The 16,426-nt window shown below is 49.7% G+C and overlaps 1 protein-coding gene across 2 annotated transcripts in view; it reads left to right on the forward strand.

Annotated features, from left to right (window-relative positions):
- MTOR (mechanistic target of rapamycin kinase) overlaps window positions 1–16,426 on the forward strand; it is a 138,555-nt gene that overhangs the window by 49,641 nt on the left and 72,488 nt on the right. For both annotated transcript variants that reach the window (XM_077763809.1, XM_077763808.1), the window contains exons 21-28: window positions 466–633; window positions 1,119–1,231; window positions 1,566–1,728; window positions 3,096–3,188; window positions 3,852–3,998; window positions 10,316–10,458; window positions 13,066–13,228; window positions 13,335–13,480. In XM_077763809.1, coding sequence (XP_077619935.1) covers window positions 466–633; window positions 1,119–1,231; window positions 1,566–1,728; window positions 3,096–3,188; window positions 3,852–3,998; window positions 10,316–10,458; window positions 13,066–13,228; window positions 13,335–13,480 — 1,136 coding nt within the window. The remainder of the gene's footprint in view (window positions 1–465; window positions 634–1,118; window positions 1,232–1,565; window positions 1,729–3,095; window positions 3,189–3,851; window positions 3,999–10,315; window positions 10,459–13,065; window positions 13,229–13,334; window positions 13,481–16,426) is intronic.

Consider the following 16,426-nt stretch of genomic DNA (forward strand, 5'->3'; position numbering starts at 1 on the left):
GCACGGAGGGGTCTCTTGCCCTTGATTAGTTTATAGTCTAGTAGAGAGAAGACGGCAGAGAAAATTACGTGTCACAGGAGCTAGGAAGGAGGAGGGCAAAGGGACCTGTGCAGTGGGAGGAGAACGGGAAAGCCTTCGTGGAAGTGAGGCTTGAGCCGAGTCTAGAAAGACCGAAGGGGCTTAGCGGAGCAAGAGGTGGAGTTCTAGGTAAAGAACAGCACAAGGAAAGCACAGAAGAGCGAAGCAGCCTGGTGTGTTCAGGGAAATGCAGTTTAGTTTGCCTGCTGTGACCGTGACGTGGGACACAAAGGGGCCCGGGGAGAGGAGGGTAGGCGAGGAGTCCTGCCATGGGGCACACTGTACTCACTGCATTTCTGCTGCTTTTTGGTGCCATCTCAGTTCCTTGGTTCATATTTCAGCCCAAGGGCACCTGGCTTTACTTCTCTGTCTCTTCCTTCTTTATAGGAATTCTGGGTCATGAACACCTCGATCCAGAGCACGATCATTCTTCTCATTGAGCAAATCGTGGTAGCTCTTGGGGGTGAATTTAAGCTCTATCTGCCCCAGCTGATCCCGCACATGCTCCGTGTCTTCATGCATGACAACAGCCCAGGCCGCATCGTCTCCATCAAGGTGAGTCCACAAGGGTGCCCTCCGGAGAGATTTCCAGCATCCATCACAGTCCAGGCATGATCAGCGAAGAGGCAAGATCCTGCTCTGAGTGACAGGATGATGCTTGATCCATGACACCGAATCCAAAGAATGCTAATCCCTGACATGTACGGTTAGCAGGATGTTTACAGTCCTCCCTTGATTGCCCGTATGTTTTCTCTCCTTTCACAGATTATCTGTGGTGAATGTTTTATCCCACACCAGTTTTCTCTACTTTCTAGCAACTGATTCTTTATCGTTGAAATAAGCTCAGAGAAAACAAAATGGTACCTAAGCAAAATAAGAGGGTGAAGCACTACCCAAAGAATGTAGTTCAAGACCACTCAGTCAAGGCCTTTCAGGGTCCCCGCGGAATCTGGGGTTACCTAGACCATCCCCCACCCCCGTGTATTTAGATACTTGGTGCCTGTGTTCATTCGTCACCAGCCCTCCTCTCCCTCTTGCAGCTGCTAGCTGCCATCCAGCTGTTCGGCGCCAACCTGGACGACTATCTGCACTTGCTGCTCCCTCCCATCGTGAAGCTGTTCGATGCTCCCGAGGTCCCCCTGCCGTCCCGCAAGTAGGCGCCCACCCTTTGGGCCTGACCGTCGCTAGCCGTAGTTAAGCCTTTCTTGTTCCATTGAAAATGTCCTTAAGTTCCCAGGCCATCTTTCCATTTTGTTGTGGGTGTCGTCATTACCTCAGCTCCCTTTATTTTAGTTCAGAAACATCCCAGGTTGATGGAAATCTTAGCTGTCCCCATCCCACTGGGAGAGGTCTCGGGTCCATGTCACGGGAGACCAGAGAGGCCATTCCTTCCTGTTGGGTGCTGACTGTTAAGAGAGCCCCCCCACAAGCCACTTCTCACACTTTACGACGGTGTGTTAGCAGCTACCACCTGTTAACAATTGCAGGGCAGCGTTAGAGACGGTAGACCGCCTCACAGAGTCCTTGGACTTCACTGACTATGCCTCCCGGATCATTCACCCGATTGTTCGAACCCTGGACCAGAGCCCGGAACTGCGTCCCACGGCCATGGACACGTTGTCTTCGCTGGTCTTTCAGCTGGGCAAGAAGGTGAGGCAGGGGCCCTGCATGAACGTGCTCTCCAGCCTGTCCTTGGGAAGATGACCTTATCGCTGAAGGTCTCTCTTTGTTAGTCTGTAGGTCTCAGTGACCGTCAGAGAACTAAGAATTATTGGCTTTTTTGGGTCCTTCATTTGTTTAGCAAATATTTCTTTTTATATAATTTTTTATTTTTTTATTTTTGAGAGAAAGAGCATAAGTGGGGAAGGGGCAGAGAGAGAGGGAGACACAGAATCCGAAGCAGGCTCCAGGCTCTGAGCTGTCAGCACAGAGCCCGATGCGGGGCTCGAACCCACGGGCCACGAGATCATGATCAGAGCCGAAGTCGGATGCTTAACCAACTGAGCCACCCAGGCGCCCCTAGCAAATATTTCTTGAGCCACCTCTGTGGGCTGAGTGCTATTCCAGGGGTAACATGGTGAACAGAATGGTGTCCTTGTTCTCATGGAGCTTAGAGTCCAGTGAGGCAAAGCTAATAAGCATAGCCTGGCTCATAAGAGCATAGAGTGTGAGTGGGGGAGGGATGCTGTGTATTTTGGGTAGGCCACAAAGGCCTCTCTCATAAGTTGATGTTTGAGAAGAGACCTGAATGTAAAGATCTGAGTGAGCCCAGAGAGTCAGATCCCAGCAGAAGGAGTAGCCAATGCATAGGTGTGAGGAGGCAGCATGCTTGAAGTGTCCAAGGAAACACAGAAAGGCAGTGCGGCTTCAGAGGAGTGAGCAGGGGAAAGGGCTTGGGTTCGGGTCATAGAGATAAGGTGGCGGGGCATAGAGACGAGGCGCAAGAGGCCAGAGGTTCTCAGATGTCCCTGGACAGGCAGTGTCAGTGTCAGTTGCTGACAGCCTGTTAGAAATTCAGACTCTCAGGCCTCTGCCCAGACCTGAACCAGAAACTGTGGAGCCCGGCAGTCCCTGGGTTCATAAACCCTCCGGGTGATTTCTGATGCTCATTAGAATTTGCACGTCACAGTTGGGGGCCAGGATGAGTACTCTGGCTTTGACCCCGAACAAGCCTAGACGTCTTGGGAGGATCTGGAGCACAGGAATGCTGTGTTCCGAGCTGATTTCGCTCAGTGCTGTGTGGAAGACAGACCAGGCCAAGGGTGGGAGCAGAGAGGGCACGGGGGCCATCGCAGGAGCCCAGATGGAAGATGCTAGGGACCAGGACTGTGCGTGCGTGCGTGCGTGCGTGCGTGTGTGTGTGTGTGTGTGTAAGAGACACAGAAAGAAATGATCTTCTGAAAAGCACCGAGCCACCCCAAGCCCAGAACTAGCTGTAACGCAGTGGTGGTGCTGTTCCTTCTCTGCCTCCCGCTCTGCAGAGTGGCACCTCTGACCTCTTCCCTCTCCTCTGACAGTACCAGATTTTCATTCCAATGGTGAACAAAGTCCTGGTACGACACCGAATCAACCATCAGCGCTATGACGTCCTCATCTGTAGAATCGTCAAGGTGAACGGCACTTTCTCTCTCTTTCAAAGTCCCCCGTTGTCTTTCCTCTGTGGCTCTCATGTGGCCTTAGCTGTGGGAGCACGTCTAGCTTTTGGGCTCTGAACCGGCGACGGACAGCCCATTTGTGTAAGGACAGCAAGTTTTGCTCCGCTCCCGGGGCGACCTGGGCCCTGTGGCCACGGCCCGCCTGTGGCGTTTGCACGCGGTCGGCACAGTGTGATTCTGTAATAGCTCGCACGTGTTACAAAATACTAATCTTCCTTTGTTTTATGGTTGTTGTTTTTTTTTTTTATTCCCAACCACGTGAAAATGTAAAAACTCCTCTTGGCTCTAGGGCTGAACAAAGCCAGGCAAGAGGCTGTTTGCCGCCCCCGCTCCTAACACTCCATCCCTGTGATCGCTGCACCCACTTGTTGGGGCGTTGGCAGCTGCGTGGCTCACACTGGAGTCGGTGTGGTCAGCGTGGCCCGGAGTGACCTGCGGAGATGGATCCGCAGTGGGGAGTATAGCCAACCCGTGGCTCATTTTGTCCACGCACGTAACTTTTTACTTCTTGTTGAAATCCTGCCATTACCAGAAGGCATGACCCTCCCAAGGTTTAGTTAAGGGTGTTTTCTAAACCCGGAGGAGTTGCAGGGTCGTGGCATAATCCTCTGGTTGCAGGGATACACCCTCGCCGATGAGGAAGAGGACCCTCTGATTTACCAGCATCGAATGCTGAGGAGTGGCCAAGGGGACGCACTGGCGAGCGGGCCGGTAGAAACAGGACCCATGAAGAAGCTGCACGTCAGCACCATCAACCTTCAAAAGGCAGGTCCATGGTTTCCGGGGGGACTTGCAAAGGAGAGCCCTGCTCTTCCCTCTTGTTCAGAACTCTTAGCTCTTGCTACCATCAGTGCCGACCAGCCAAAGACCAGCCCAAGCATTTTCCCGAAACTCTGGATACCGGCAACTTCGGTCATTTTGTCTCTTCCTAGGTGTCTGAACTACACATTTTTTAAATAGAGGGTAAATGTAGCACAGAGTTCTAACCTTCCTTGGAACTTGGATAGAATCCTTTGTTGTGAGTAATATTCCCGGAACCAAAGCAGGGAGCCCCTGAGCGCCGAGACTGATGCGGGCACATTAGAGCAGCGCTTCTCAGACCCCTGAGGCTCAGGGCTTACTGACTGCTGGGAGCTGGTGGAAAATACTTGTTCGGACTCGGGCGGGCCACGGTCAGGCCTACATTCTGCATTCCTACCAGAGTCCTATGTAATGCCATTGCCACTGGTCTGTGGACCACTCTTCAAGTAGCAAGCTTTTTTTTTTTTTTTAATGTTTATTTTAGTTTTGAGAGGGAGGGAGAGCAAGAGTGAGCAAGGGAGGGGCAGAGAGAGAGAATCCCAAGCTGACAGCACAGAGCCTGATGCGGGGCTCGAATTCACAAACTATGAGATCATGGCCTGAGCCGAAGTCAGACCCTTAACCGTCTAAGCCACCCAGGCGCCCCAGCAAAATCTTTTAGATCTTTGCAGATAAATACCGAATTCTCTGTGGTGACGTAAGCCTGGGGTATAACCAGTTTCTCACCATAGATGCCACCAGCCATCCGCTTAAAAAGTAGGCAGGTTCAGGGGCGCCTGGGTGGCTTAGTCGGTTAAGCGTCCGACTTTCGCTTAGGTCATGATCTCGCGGTTCGTGGGTTCGAGCCCCGCGTCGGGCTCTGTGCTGACTGCCAGCTCGGAGCCTGGAGCCTGTTTCAGTCTGTGACTCCCTCTCTCTCTGACCCTCCCCTGCTCACACTGTCTCTCTCTCTCTCTCCTAGAAATAAATAAAAATATTTTTAAAAAATCTTAAATATAAAAAGTAGGCAGGTTCAAAGCATCACCAGTGGATTGGAGCAGAATAATTATTATGTTCCTGGCTTTTAAATAAATATAGCAGGTTGTTTATTTCCCACGTTTTGTATTAGTGTTAGAGCTTCTGGGGACTGTAAGCAGCTCTCTGTTTTGGATTTCACCGTGGTAGGATCCTTCCTTTGTTAGTTCCCTCACAGCAGCTGCCCTGCAGGGGCGGGATGGACCGAGGTAAGGAAGCGGCAGGATTGGGTCCCAGCTGCCCTGTTCTCTGCGTTTGGCCGAGCCTATAAAGATTTGAATGCGCACGCGTGTGTGTGCATGCATGCATGCGTGTGTGTGTGTGTGTGTGTGTGTGTTCATACACAGCTTGGGACCTCTAGGGCTTATTTATCACTGACAGTTGAGCCAGCCTTCTTCACCTGCACAGGCAGCCGTAAAGTGACTGCTGCTGAGAAACGTGGGGTTATCTGAGAGTGCGGTGGTGAAAGACCCCGGGGCAGGCATGACGCCGCTTTCCCTCTGCAGCGTGGCCCGCTAGCCCGAGACTCCAGGAGAAGGAAAAGGTCACCGGTAGCCCGGCCCTCCCAGGCGGTTGTCGAGGCCACCCTGCTGACATCTCACACCTCAGGGAGGGGCCGGGCACAGAGGCCAGATGCACATTTCCACCCAGATGTTTCCAGGCTGCCTGGGTTCAGAATGTCCTTCCAGCCAGGCAGCTGTCCACCTCTCTTAGAGCTTTGTTCAGACCGTTTTAGGAAATTCCCCAGTAGTCTCATTTGCTTTAGGAAGGTTTGTTCAGGACTTGGAAAAAGAAGCCTCACCCTTGCCAAACAGAAAGAAGAAAGAGGGGTGCCTGGGTGGCTCAGTCGATTGAGTGTCTGACTTCAGCTCAGGTCATGATCTCACGGTTCGTGGGTTCGAGCCCCACCGGGCTCTGTGCTGACTGCCAGCTCAGAGCCTGGAGCCTGTTTCAGATTGTGTGTCTCCCTCAGGCTCTGACCCTCCCTTGCTCACTCTGTCTCTCTCTCTCTCTCAGAAATAAAACATTAAAAAAAAATTTTTTTTAAAGAAGAAAGAGTCTCTAGTTTATGTCACCTGAGAGAACAGATAGAGGCTAGAAGCCCTCGGTAGACACTCAAGCGCCGACTCTCAGACCCATTTCTGCTTCCATGTACTCACGCATGGAGAACTCGGGGTCAGCACACCCTCCCCACCCCATTTCCCCTGCTTTCAGAGCGACAGCGTGCCCTCTCGGTCATCCTTCTACTGGCTGTGCTTATAGAGGGCTTACCTGGGACAGAAGACATAAAAACCATTCGTACATACCTCTAGGATGCCCACCAGGATTTTCAGCTGCTTAATTCTCTTAGGAGAAGCTGTCTGGGCTTAACGTTCTCCATGAACAAGCCGAGGTTCCGTCAGCACGTGCCAGCGTCACCGGCTGAGGCGGTCAGCAGTGAGTGGCGGCCTAAGGACACCGGCTGGTGTCAGCAGTTACTGCAGAGCCCAGAGAAGCAAGTGTGGATTATGTTTTCAGGGAAAGAACATCAGGGAAAGGCCCACAAGGGGGACGTAGCCTGTTTGATAGATGGCGCAGTTGTCCACGGAGCTAAGGTTTCCGAAGACTTATTTGCTACCATTTCTCAAACGATAACAATAATAATAATAACAACCACCAACATTTGTAGAGTGCTTTCAATGTTGTCAGGCACTGTTGTGAGCATTTTATGCATATTGACTCATTTAACCTTCACCCTGTGAGTCAGGTGCTATCACTATTATCACCATTTTACAGATGTGGATGTTGAGGCCATGAAAGGTTAAGTAACTTATCCAATGTCAGCCGGTAATGGTGGAGCCAGGATTGGACCTAGGTAGCGTGACTACAGAGTCGAGTCTCTTAACTACTGTGCTGAATCGCCTGTGTGTTACCCGGGCTCAACTGCATGTCATAAGAAGGAAGACTTTACTGATCCTCCCTTGTGTATGTTCAGCTTGTAAAATGCCATGCACTGAAGGGGCGCCTGGGTGCCTCAGTGGGTTAAGTATCCAACTTCGGCTCAAGTCACGATCTCACAGTTTGTGGGTTTGAGCCCCGCATCGAGCTCTCTGCTGCCAGCACAGAGCTAGCTTCAGATCCTCTGTCTCCTTCTCTCTCTGCCCTGCCACCCCCTGTCAAAAATAAGTGAACATTTAAAATAATTTTTCGGCAGGAGGAGTGCTTTAGTGGTTCAGTCAGTTAAGCATCTGACTTTGGCTCAAGTCATGATCTCACAGTTTGTGAGTTCAAGCCCTGTGTCGGGCTCTGTGCTGACAGCTCAGAGCCTGGAGCCTGCTTTGGATTCTGCATCTCTCTCTCTCTCTCTCTCCCCTCCCTCCCCTCCCCTGTTCATACTCTGTCTCTCTCTCAAAAATAAATAAAGACATTAAACTTTTTTGGTGGGGAGGTGCCTGGCTGGCTCAGTTGGCTGGGTGTCCGACTTCAGCTCAGGTCATGATTCTGCGGTTCATGAGTTTGAGCGCTGCCTCAGGCTCTGTGCTGACAGCTCAGAGCCTGGACCCTGCTTTGGATTCTGGGTCTCCCCTGTCTCTGCCTCTCCCTCACTCGTGCTCTGTCTCTCAAAAAAATAAATACACATTTAAAAAAAATTTTTTTTAATGCTGTGTACTGCGGAGCAGTCCAGAGACCTTTTGTGTAGGGAGGAAGCCACAAGCCTCTGGATAGAAAAGGACTTGATGTTGCCATTTTGTTCAACAGAACAAGGTCTGAAAGTCAAGTAACTAGTGTCAGTCTTCCTCCTGGCTCAGGGTTCTCATTGTAAGATCATTGAGAATCGTGCACGTCATTTTTCAGTTTGCCTCGTAATATCTCTGTTTCAGTTTCTATGATGTCACTTGCTGATAACTCATCAGAAGCTAAACCGCAGGTCTCTGGTTTACCCCAGGGAAGTGATGGGCTGATTCGTTGATGGTTAGGTGCTGTAGCACATGGGGATGCTTTTACTCCCTGGACAATTTCGCTTGAGAACTTCTGCTCTGCTTTACTCAGTTTCCCTAGTTTAGGGAGGATCCATGTATCAGTTCTGCTGGAAAACTTTTTTTTTCTTAAATTTTAAGGTTTATTTACTTTTTTTTCTTAAATAGTTTATTGTCAGGTTGGTTTCCATAGAACACCCAGTGCTCATCCCCACAAGTGCCCTCCTCCATGCCCGTCACCCTCCTTCCCCTCCCCCGCCCCATCTGCCCTCAGTTTGTTCTCAGCATTCAAGAGTCTCTCATGGTTTGCCTCCCTCCCTCTCCCCCACTATTTTTCCTCTTCTTCCCCATGGTCCTCCGTTAAGTTCCTCCTAATCCACCTATACATACAAACATATGATATCTGTCCTTCTCTGCCTGACTTATTTCGCTCAGCATAATACCCTCAAGTTCTATCCACGTTGCTACACATGGCCAGATTTCACTCTTTCTCATTGCCATGTAGTATTCCATGGTATAGATAAACCACATCTTCTTGATCCATTTGTCCGTTGATGGACACTTAGGCTCTTTCCATGTGTTGGCTATTGTTGAGAGTGCTATGAACAGTGGGGTACATGTGCCCCTGTGCATCAGCACTCCTGTGTCCCTTGGGTAAATTCCTAGCAGTGCTATTGCTGGGTCATAGGGGAGTTCTATTGTTAATTTTTTGAGGAACCTCCACGGTTTTCCAGAGGGACTACAAGGTTTATTTACTTTTAAGAGAGAGAAAGAGACAGAGTGCGAGTAGGGGAGGGGCAGAGAGAGAAGGAGACACAGAATCCAAAGCAGGCTCTAGGCTCTGAGTGAGCTGTCAGCACAGAGCCTGATGTGGGACTTGAACTCATGGACCATGAGACCATGACCTGAGCCAAAGTCAGACACTTAACTGACTGAGCCACCCAGGTGTCCCTATAGGAAAATCTTTTAAGAATATATTTTAGGGGTGCCTGGGTGGCTCAGTCGTTTAAGCGCCCAGCTCTTGACTTGGGCTCAGGTCATGATTTTAAGGTTTGTGGGTTCGAGCCCCGTGTTGGGCTATGTACTGATGGTGTGGAGCCTGCTTGGGATTTCTGTTTCCCTCTCTCTCTGCCCCTCCCCAGCATGCATTCTTTCTCTTGCACAAGAAAAATAAATAAATAAACATAAAAAGAATTTTAAGGATGCACTGTGAAAGTTGGGCTAGGCCAGTCGAAAGAGATGTCATTCTGAGAATAATAGCAATCATTTTTTTGCTCATCCCTTCCAGCTGGGCGCTTTAGGTATTTTATCCTTTGATGCAAAAGCCTGAGGCTCAGATGCAGCCTACAAGTCATCTGCCCAGAGTGCTACAGCTGACGAGCGGCCGAGCCAGCATTCCAGCCGGTATTCCTGACTTTGCAGTTATAGGCACTCACAGGAGCGCTAACTTTGTGCCGAGCACTGCTCTGAATCTCTTACGCATATTTAACTTAATTAGTCCTTAAAATACCCTGGGCGGTGGGAATAATTACCTCATTTTACAAGTGAGGACACAGGCACAGAGATGTCACTTGCCTGAGGTCAGCCAGCCACTGAGTTAGGTATCAGCCATGTGAAGCCAGGCCACCAAGCTGCAGAGTGTGGCTGTGGCCACAGCACTGTCCTGCCCGTCCCCGGCACCTAGACCTTCCCGTCTACCTCCCTGAGCTTCCCCTGGGCCAAACTCTTCGTGCCTGGAAGGCTCGGAGTCTTGAGGAAAGTTGGAGGGGATAGATCAGAAAGTGAAAATTAAATCTGTTCGATTCCTTTCATCCCATTCCACCACAGCGCCGCGTGCTCTGGGCTCAGGCCCGCCTGATCAGAATGCGATTCTCGGAGGCATGAGCCTGAGCATTTTCCCTCTTCCTGTGTGGCCCTCCGGGGTCAGGTGAGCCAGTGTCCTCCTGATGAGCGCCCAGGGCCCGTCACACCCTGCAGGGGCCGCTAGGCTTTGTCGAACACACCCTGCATGACGGCCCCATCCATCGTGGGTCTGTAGAGCTGTGGGCTTTGCTGGTAGAGAGCGGGTCCAGCACAAATGAGTTGTAAAACAGTCTTTTTCTTCATTGTGCTATATTCCAAAGGTTGCTGCTTTTGTTTTATGGCTTCTAATTAAATGTTCCTCTTTTGTATTTGTGCTCTGAGGGAATTTTGTCACGAGAGGTAATGATCTTCTAAATCAAGGATGGACTGATCATTAAATAGATGAGGGCGCTTCACAACCGGCCCTTGGAGCTGATGATTTTTTCCATTGTCTCCTGGGGGTTACAGGCCTGGGGAGCTGCCAGAAGGGTCTCCAAAGATGACTGGCTGGAATGGCTGAGGCGGCTGAGTCTGGAGCTCCTGAAGGACTCGTCTTCGCCTTCCCTGCGCTCGTGCTGGGCCCTGGCTCAGGCCTACAACCCGATGGCCAGGTACGTCGTGGCCGGGCGCCCTCCTCCCCGGCCTCAGGGGGGGACCAAGGGGATCGGCACAGAGAAAACGATATAGAAGCGTTCTTTTTTATCAGCAGTAGCAGTATAAAAGACTAGTATTTTTAATTTTGCCAACTTGTGGCGGAAAAAAAATAAAAAGGCAAATTGAACAAGCTCATATCACAAAAAAAGCACCTGTCTTAACCTTGCCAGCTGACCTGCCTTGGTAGATTTAGGTCCAGAATTTTAATTACCAAGTCATTTACAACTCTGAAAACAGCGACGTAACAGTTTTCTAGGACTGCTTTCCAATAATCGCGACACTCGAACCCTTCAGTGCTGCGTTACAAATAACCCCAGAACCTGCTGGTCCTAAACAACAACAGTCATTTGTTTTGCTCATGAGGCTGCAATTTGGACATGACCTGCGGGGGCAGCTCGTCCCTACTTCAGTGTCAGTGGGGCTGTTTGTCCAGGGGCCAGAGGACCCACTTTCAAAGTGGCTCATTCACCCGTCTGGCAGGTAGGAAAAACCCTGCTTGGAGCCTGGTTCCCGTACGGGCAGCTCGTCCTGCGGGGATCATTCACAGAATACTGGCGGGTTCAAGAGTGAGCGTCCCCAGGGGAACAAGGCAGAAGTGTGTGGTGTCTGTAAGACGTGGCCTTGGAAGTCACACGATATCCCTTCTGCCGCACTCACTTGTTCAGGGCAGTCACTGAAGCCCATTCCCATTCAAGGGGGGGAGAGAATGGATGCTGCCTTTCGATAGGGGAGTGGGAAATTTCCAGGAGAGCATGTACAACAAGAGATGCTGTGGCAGCCATCTTTGGGAAATCAAATTTACCATAAAAGATACTGGTTTTGGTTTTTTTTTTTATTTATTTTTGAGAGAGAGAGAGAGACAGCATGAGCAGGGAAGGGTTAGAGAGAGAGGGAGATACAAAATCTGAAGCAGGCTCCAGGCTCTGAGCTGGCTGTCAGCACAGAGCCCAACGCAGGGCTCAAACCCACGAACCGTGAGCTCATGACTTGAGCCGAAGTTGGATGCTTAACTGACTGAGCCACCCAGGTGCGCCAAAAGATACTGTTTTAAATAAGAAATCTTAAACAGTCATTGAAGATTTGGCTTATAAAAAGTTGTACTGCACATAAAAGATTGACAGTGTAATGTAAGTGAACGAAATGGAATACAAGATGGTTTAAGTGTGTGATTTCAACTATTCAGAACACTCGTACATAGGGAAGAGATTAGAAAGTAATACAGCAGTGATTAAGTAGGAAGCTCTAAGGAGTAGTTATTTTCTTTGTCAGTGTTTTTCTGTTTTCCAAATTTTTCTACAGTGCGTAATTATTATTTATAATGGGGCATAAAATGCTGGTTTTTTTATGCTTTAAAAATAGTTCCTGGGATATCCCTGATTGCACAGTGTGCAGCTTTCACATGCTCAGCAGATACGAGGTAGCTCTCTTCTGCTCTAACTCACATCTGAGCACAGTGGCATCCGAAAAAGGCTTGTGATAAAACACGCATATATGTGTTTATCCCCGTAGTGCCAGGTGTGTGCATTCAGCCTTGGATGTGGGTCAGAAAGATTATTTCTTAATTTACACGGGACTTCTTTTGGTCTTCATGTTATCCTTTGAATTTCACCTTTAGTTTTTTCCAGAAGATCCCAAAATTACACACATCGGTCTGGCTTAACCTTTGAAATGCATAATAAAAGAGTATATGTAGAGGCATCAAATGCTCAACGCCTCCATTATAAGCACATCTTCTAGTTTCCGAGGCCCTTCCCCCAACAGTCACCACAACAGAGGATGGGGTTGGAGTCCAGATGTCGGGCATAGCAAACATGTCTGTCCGTGTGATGCTTTAATTATGTAAAGGAGTTGCAGGAGTCTTAGAAAGGACAGCTGTGGCTCGAGGCCTCTGTGCGTCTCCGCGGTGAGGTTGGCATAGAGGATCCTTCGAGAATTTATGGATCAGGATTCTATCCGCTAACGCTTCTAGTTTTTTAAGTTCTGTTTTCATGTCTATGACCCTTCAACTAAGGGTTCTGGTTGTATGTTGAAAAGCAGTCACAGGTGCTGCCTCTGCCGCTTCCGATTTTAGGAATCTGGTCATGACCTGAGAAGTATCCCGGGAATCATTTGGAGATCATGTCCTGAACCTGCTAATGCTAAGTCCCCTTTCTTTTCATCCCCTCCAAACATGCAAAATCTGCCAGGAAACGTGCCTGTGGAGACAGGATATTTCCCCTCGCACCTCCCCACACAGCTTCCTGTGCACCGCGTCTGTGCCTGCGCTGTAAACACAGGAGTCCCTGGCCACATGCGCTTGCGTGAAGGGACTTAAAGTTACATAGAACTTAAAACTCCATTCCTCAGGCAGCCTTAGCCATGGATCAAGTGCTCATTGGCCAGTGGCTACTGTATCCTACAGGAAAGATACAGAGCGAAATTTCCAGAAGTTCTATTGGACAGCACGGGTCTGTGTGAGCAAAATCAGTGGCGCCGGGAGTAGTTTGATAGGAGTGGCTTCGTGACACCAGGCAGAGTCACGAGAGGCATTTGCCAACATCTTTTTCCATTCTCTCCACCTTCAGGGATCTTTTTAACGCTGCGTTCGTGTCCTGCTGGTCTGAACTGAATGAAGATCAGCAAGATGAACTAATCAGGAGCATCGAGTTGGCCCTCACCTCACAGGACATTGCCGAAGTCACACAGACTCTCTTAAACTTGGCTGAATTCATGGAACACAGTGACAAGGTGAGTCTTTTCCCCATTGTCCAGACGGAGCCTGACAGGACCCAGATGGGAGGGAGGAGTGGCCCGGCCGCCGTGTTCCTAGGCCGTGGGTTCTGCTCTGCCCTAGGGCCCCCTGCCACTGAGAGACGACAACGGCATCGTCCTGCTGGGTGAGAGGGCCGCCAAGTGCCGAGCATATGCCAAAGCACTACACTACAAAGAGCTGGAGTTCCAGAAAGGTCCCACCCCTGCCATCCTAGAGTCTCTCATCAGGTAGGCTCAAAGCCTTTTTCATTGCTGCCTTTGTCTGAAACGACCTCTCTCCCCTCCACTGCCCGATGGCCAGATCACCGCCGTCACGTGGAGACTTCTGCTCTGTGAAATCGGCTGCCCGGTCTGGCCAGCACGTTTAAACATGATGTGGTCGCAGATGGCTCTCCCTGCTGTCGGAGCTGTAATTGTCATTTCTGTTGACCCTCGGCACATGGGTTCCCATTATTTTCCAACCTGTGCTTGCTTGTATGAGCAAAATGAGTCCAGAAGCGATTCCAGGCCCAGAGCAGCCTAGGAACCATAGATTGGACACCTGGGTTCGATTGCACTCTTGGGTCGGAACATGAGGTACTGGCTCCACTTCCTCAAGGGCCACTGGGGTTTTATTGCCCGCTTCTTCCTCCTCGGGGGGAGCGGGGGGGTCTGTGAATGTAACAGGCAGAGTGGAGTCTGAGATTCAGTGATCTGTTCCCTTGGTGTGGTTATATGCTCTCCTCTCGGAAGATGGTTTTGAGTCTTCTGGGGACAGGGAAAAAATAGGCTATTTAATAAATTTTCTGCTGTTACGAAATGAGAAGCAGGCTCCAATGTTCGTTGCAGCTCCCAGAGACCTGTTCACGTCCCCTAATGATTATCAGAGAATATTAACTCTGGGATCTAATTATCTTCATGTAAATGTTAACACGGTTGATTATTTCACTACAGATAGTTTAGGGGAAAATCACCCAGCTAATAAGTACCTCCTCTGTGGCTGAGACGGTCTGCTGTGTATGGCGCTTCCTTTATTTGAGGGAATAATCAAATAGCCAGCCTGCTGGCCAGCCCTGCTTTTGAGTGAATGCTCAGTATTCCTTTAAACACTTTAAGAAGTGACCAAAAGGCGAAAGAGTCATGTTTTTGTCTAAATGAAGTGAACTTGGTGAGACCGTTGATTTCTAAGATACCACCTAGAAACAGATGTCAGCATGCCACCCTCTGGGGTAGGTAGGCTTCCATCTCAAATTAGGTTCGGCAGATGTGAAAACCTGCATTTCTTCTCCCCCGCCCACCCCGCCTCTGGCTTAGGTGATACCATCTTCCTTGATAACGGGTAGAAAATCTGGCAACTGAATATAATAACCTCAGTGTCAAAGAACTAGTTTTGCACATTAGTTTCCTTGCTGACCTTCCTCCGCTCGACCCCTCTCTGAAACCCCCCCTCATCCCACCCCAGGTCTTTCTCCGTGTTTGACAGTCACGGAAGCATTAGTGTGTGTGTTCACAGACTTGTAACAGGAAGGTGTAGGCAGAGGCCTGGAAAAGTATCCAGGAAGATCATTCGCTTCTTACCCGGGTGTAACTAAAACTAAGTCCTCAGAAATCTCTACGGATTGATCTTGACTTTAAGCACAGACGAATAGAACCCTGTGCTCCCAGATAAAGCCGGTGCTCTGAGCTCTGGTTTATCCCAGCCTGACTGAGCCGAGTTCGCAGTGCCACCTCCCTTCAGTGGTCTCCCCGTCTTCTCATCACTCTGCTTTTCTGTTTCCATTGGCCGCTTTTCCTACCGGAAATTGCTTTCCCCAAACCCCATGGCGAGGTTCTGCTGTCGTTGTCCCCACACATAGTTTGAAGAAACAGGCTCAGGCAGGGGCGCCTGGGGGGCTCAGTCGGTTGAGCGTCCAACTTCAGCTCACGTCATGATCTCACAGTTCGTGGGTTCGAGCCCCGTGTCGGGTTCTGTGCTGACCGCTCAGAGCCTGGATCCTGCTTCGGATTCTGTGTCTCCCTCTCTGACCCTCCCCTGTTCACGCTGTCTCTCTCTCTCGGAAATTAAAAAAAAAAAAGAAAAATGAAACAGGCTCAGGCAAGGCTGCCATCAGAGAACATGTGCCCAGCACCTCCCTGTCCTCTAGCCGAGCCCTTGGAAACCCCTCCCAGGGGTCCCGCTGCTGGGGGTGCGTGTCCCTGAGTTACTGCGTGGGTCCTGTGTTGGAGACGTGGCTCCTCCATGATAGCTTGAACTCCCTTCCTCGCAGTGGCTACCGGGGAGCTCACAGCGCAGGTCCTGGCCCACCTCTACAGACCCCTGACCTCTAACAGACTACAGACCCTCGGCCTCTCCCTCCTCCCAGCTTCCTGTTTGTCTTTCCTGCTCTTTCCCTTCTCTGTCTGTGCACTTTCTTAAAGCTTATTCTAGAATATCTCTTTCAGTCGACTGTCTTAAATTCTCTTTGAAACCGTCAGGTTAACTGTTCACAAAAACATCTTTGCACGGCTGTTTCTTAGTTTTTGTTTTTGTTTTTGTTTTCGTTTTAAAAAGCCATGCTGTGCTGCCAGTACTGTTCTCTTGCTACTGGTCTGTCGGACTTCCTACCTGTTGACATTTTTGCTGTCTACTCCAGGACAAATTAAATCCCACATGTAATCCCCAAACCAGGCTTACATTGAGACAGTGTAAACCATGCCCATCTCCTCAAAGTTCATAATTATCAGCAAGCATAAGTGCTTCGTAAGGGAACTGAGGATTAAATGGTATCGAATTATTCGTAAACATACACACCATACAGGCACACCGGCTTTTACGTAGTTAGCCTGTAGCACTAGGTTAAGGGGTGAAGGTCTGGTGGCCTGCTAACTCAGACCGTTAGGGCCGCTGTAACAAATTGCCACAGACTGAGGGGCTTAAACAACAAATACTTTTCACGGTTCTGGAAGCTGGGAAGTCCAAGGCCAGGACGCCAGCACAGTTGGGTTCTTGTGAGCACCTTCTTCCAGGTTGCCCCACGGATGACTTCTCTCCGTGGCAGAAAACAGAGAACAAGCTCTTTGGGCTTTTTTTTTGTTCGTTTATTTATTTATTTATTTTTTTTAATTTTTTTTTTTTAAATGTTTTATTTATTTCTAGGAGAGAGATAGAGACAGCATGAGCAGGGGAGGGTCAGAGAGAGAGGGAATCACAGACTC

This window comes from Crocuta crocuta, unplaced genomic scaffold, assembly GCF_008692635.1.
Source record: "Crocuta crocuta isolate KB4526 unplaced genomic scaffold, BGI_CrCroc_1.0 scaffold13, whole genome shotgun sequence".
NCBI lineage: Eukaryota > Metazoa > Chordata > Mammalia > Carnivora > Hyaenidae > Crocuta > Crocuta crocuta.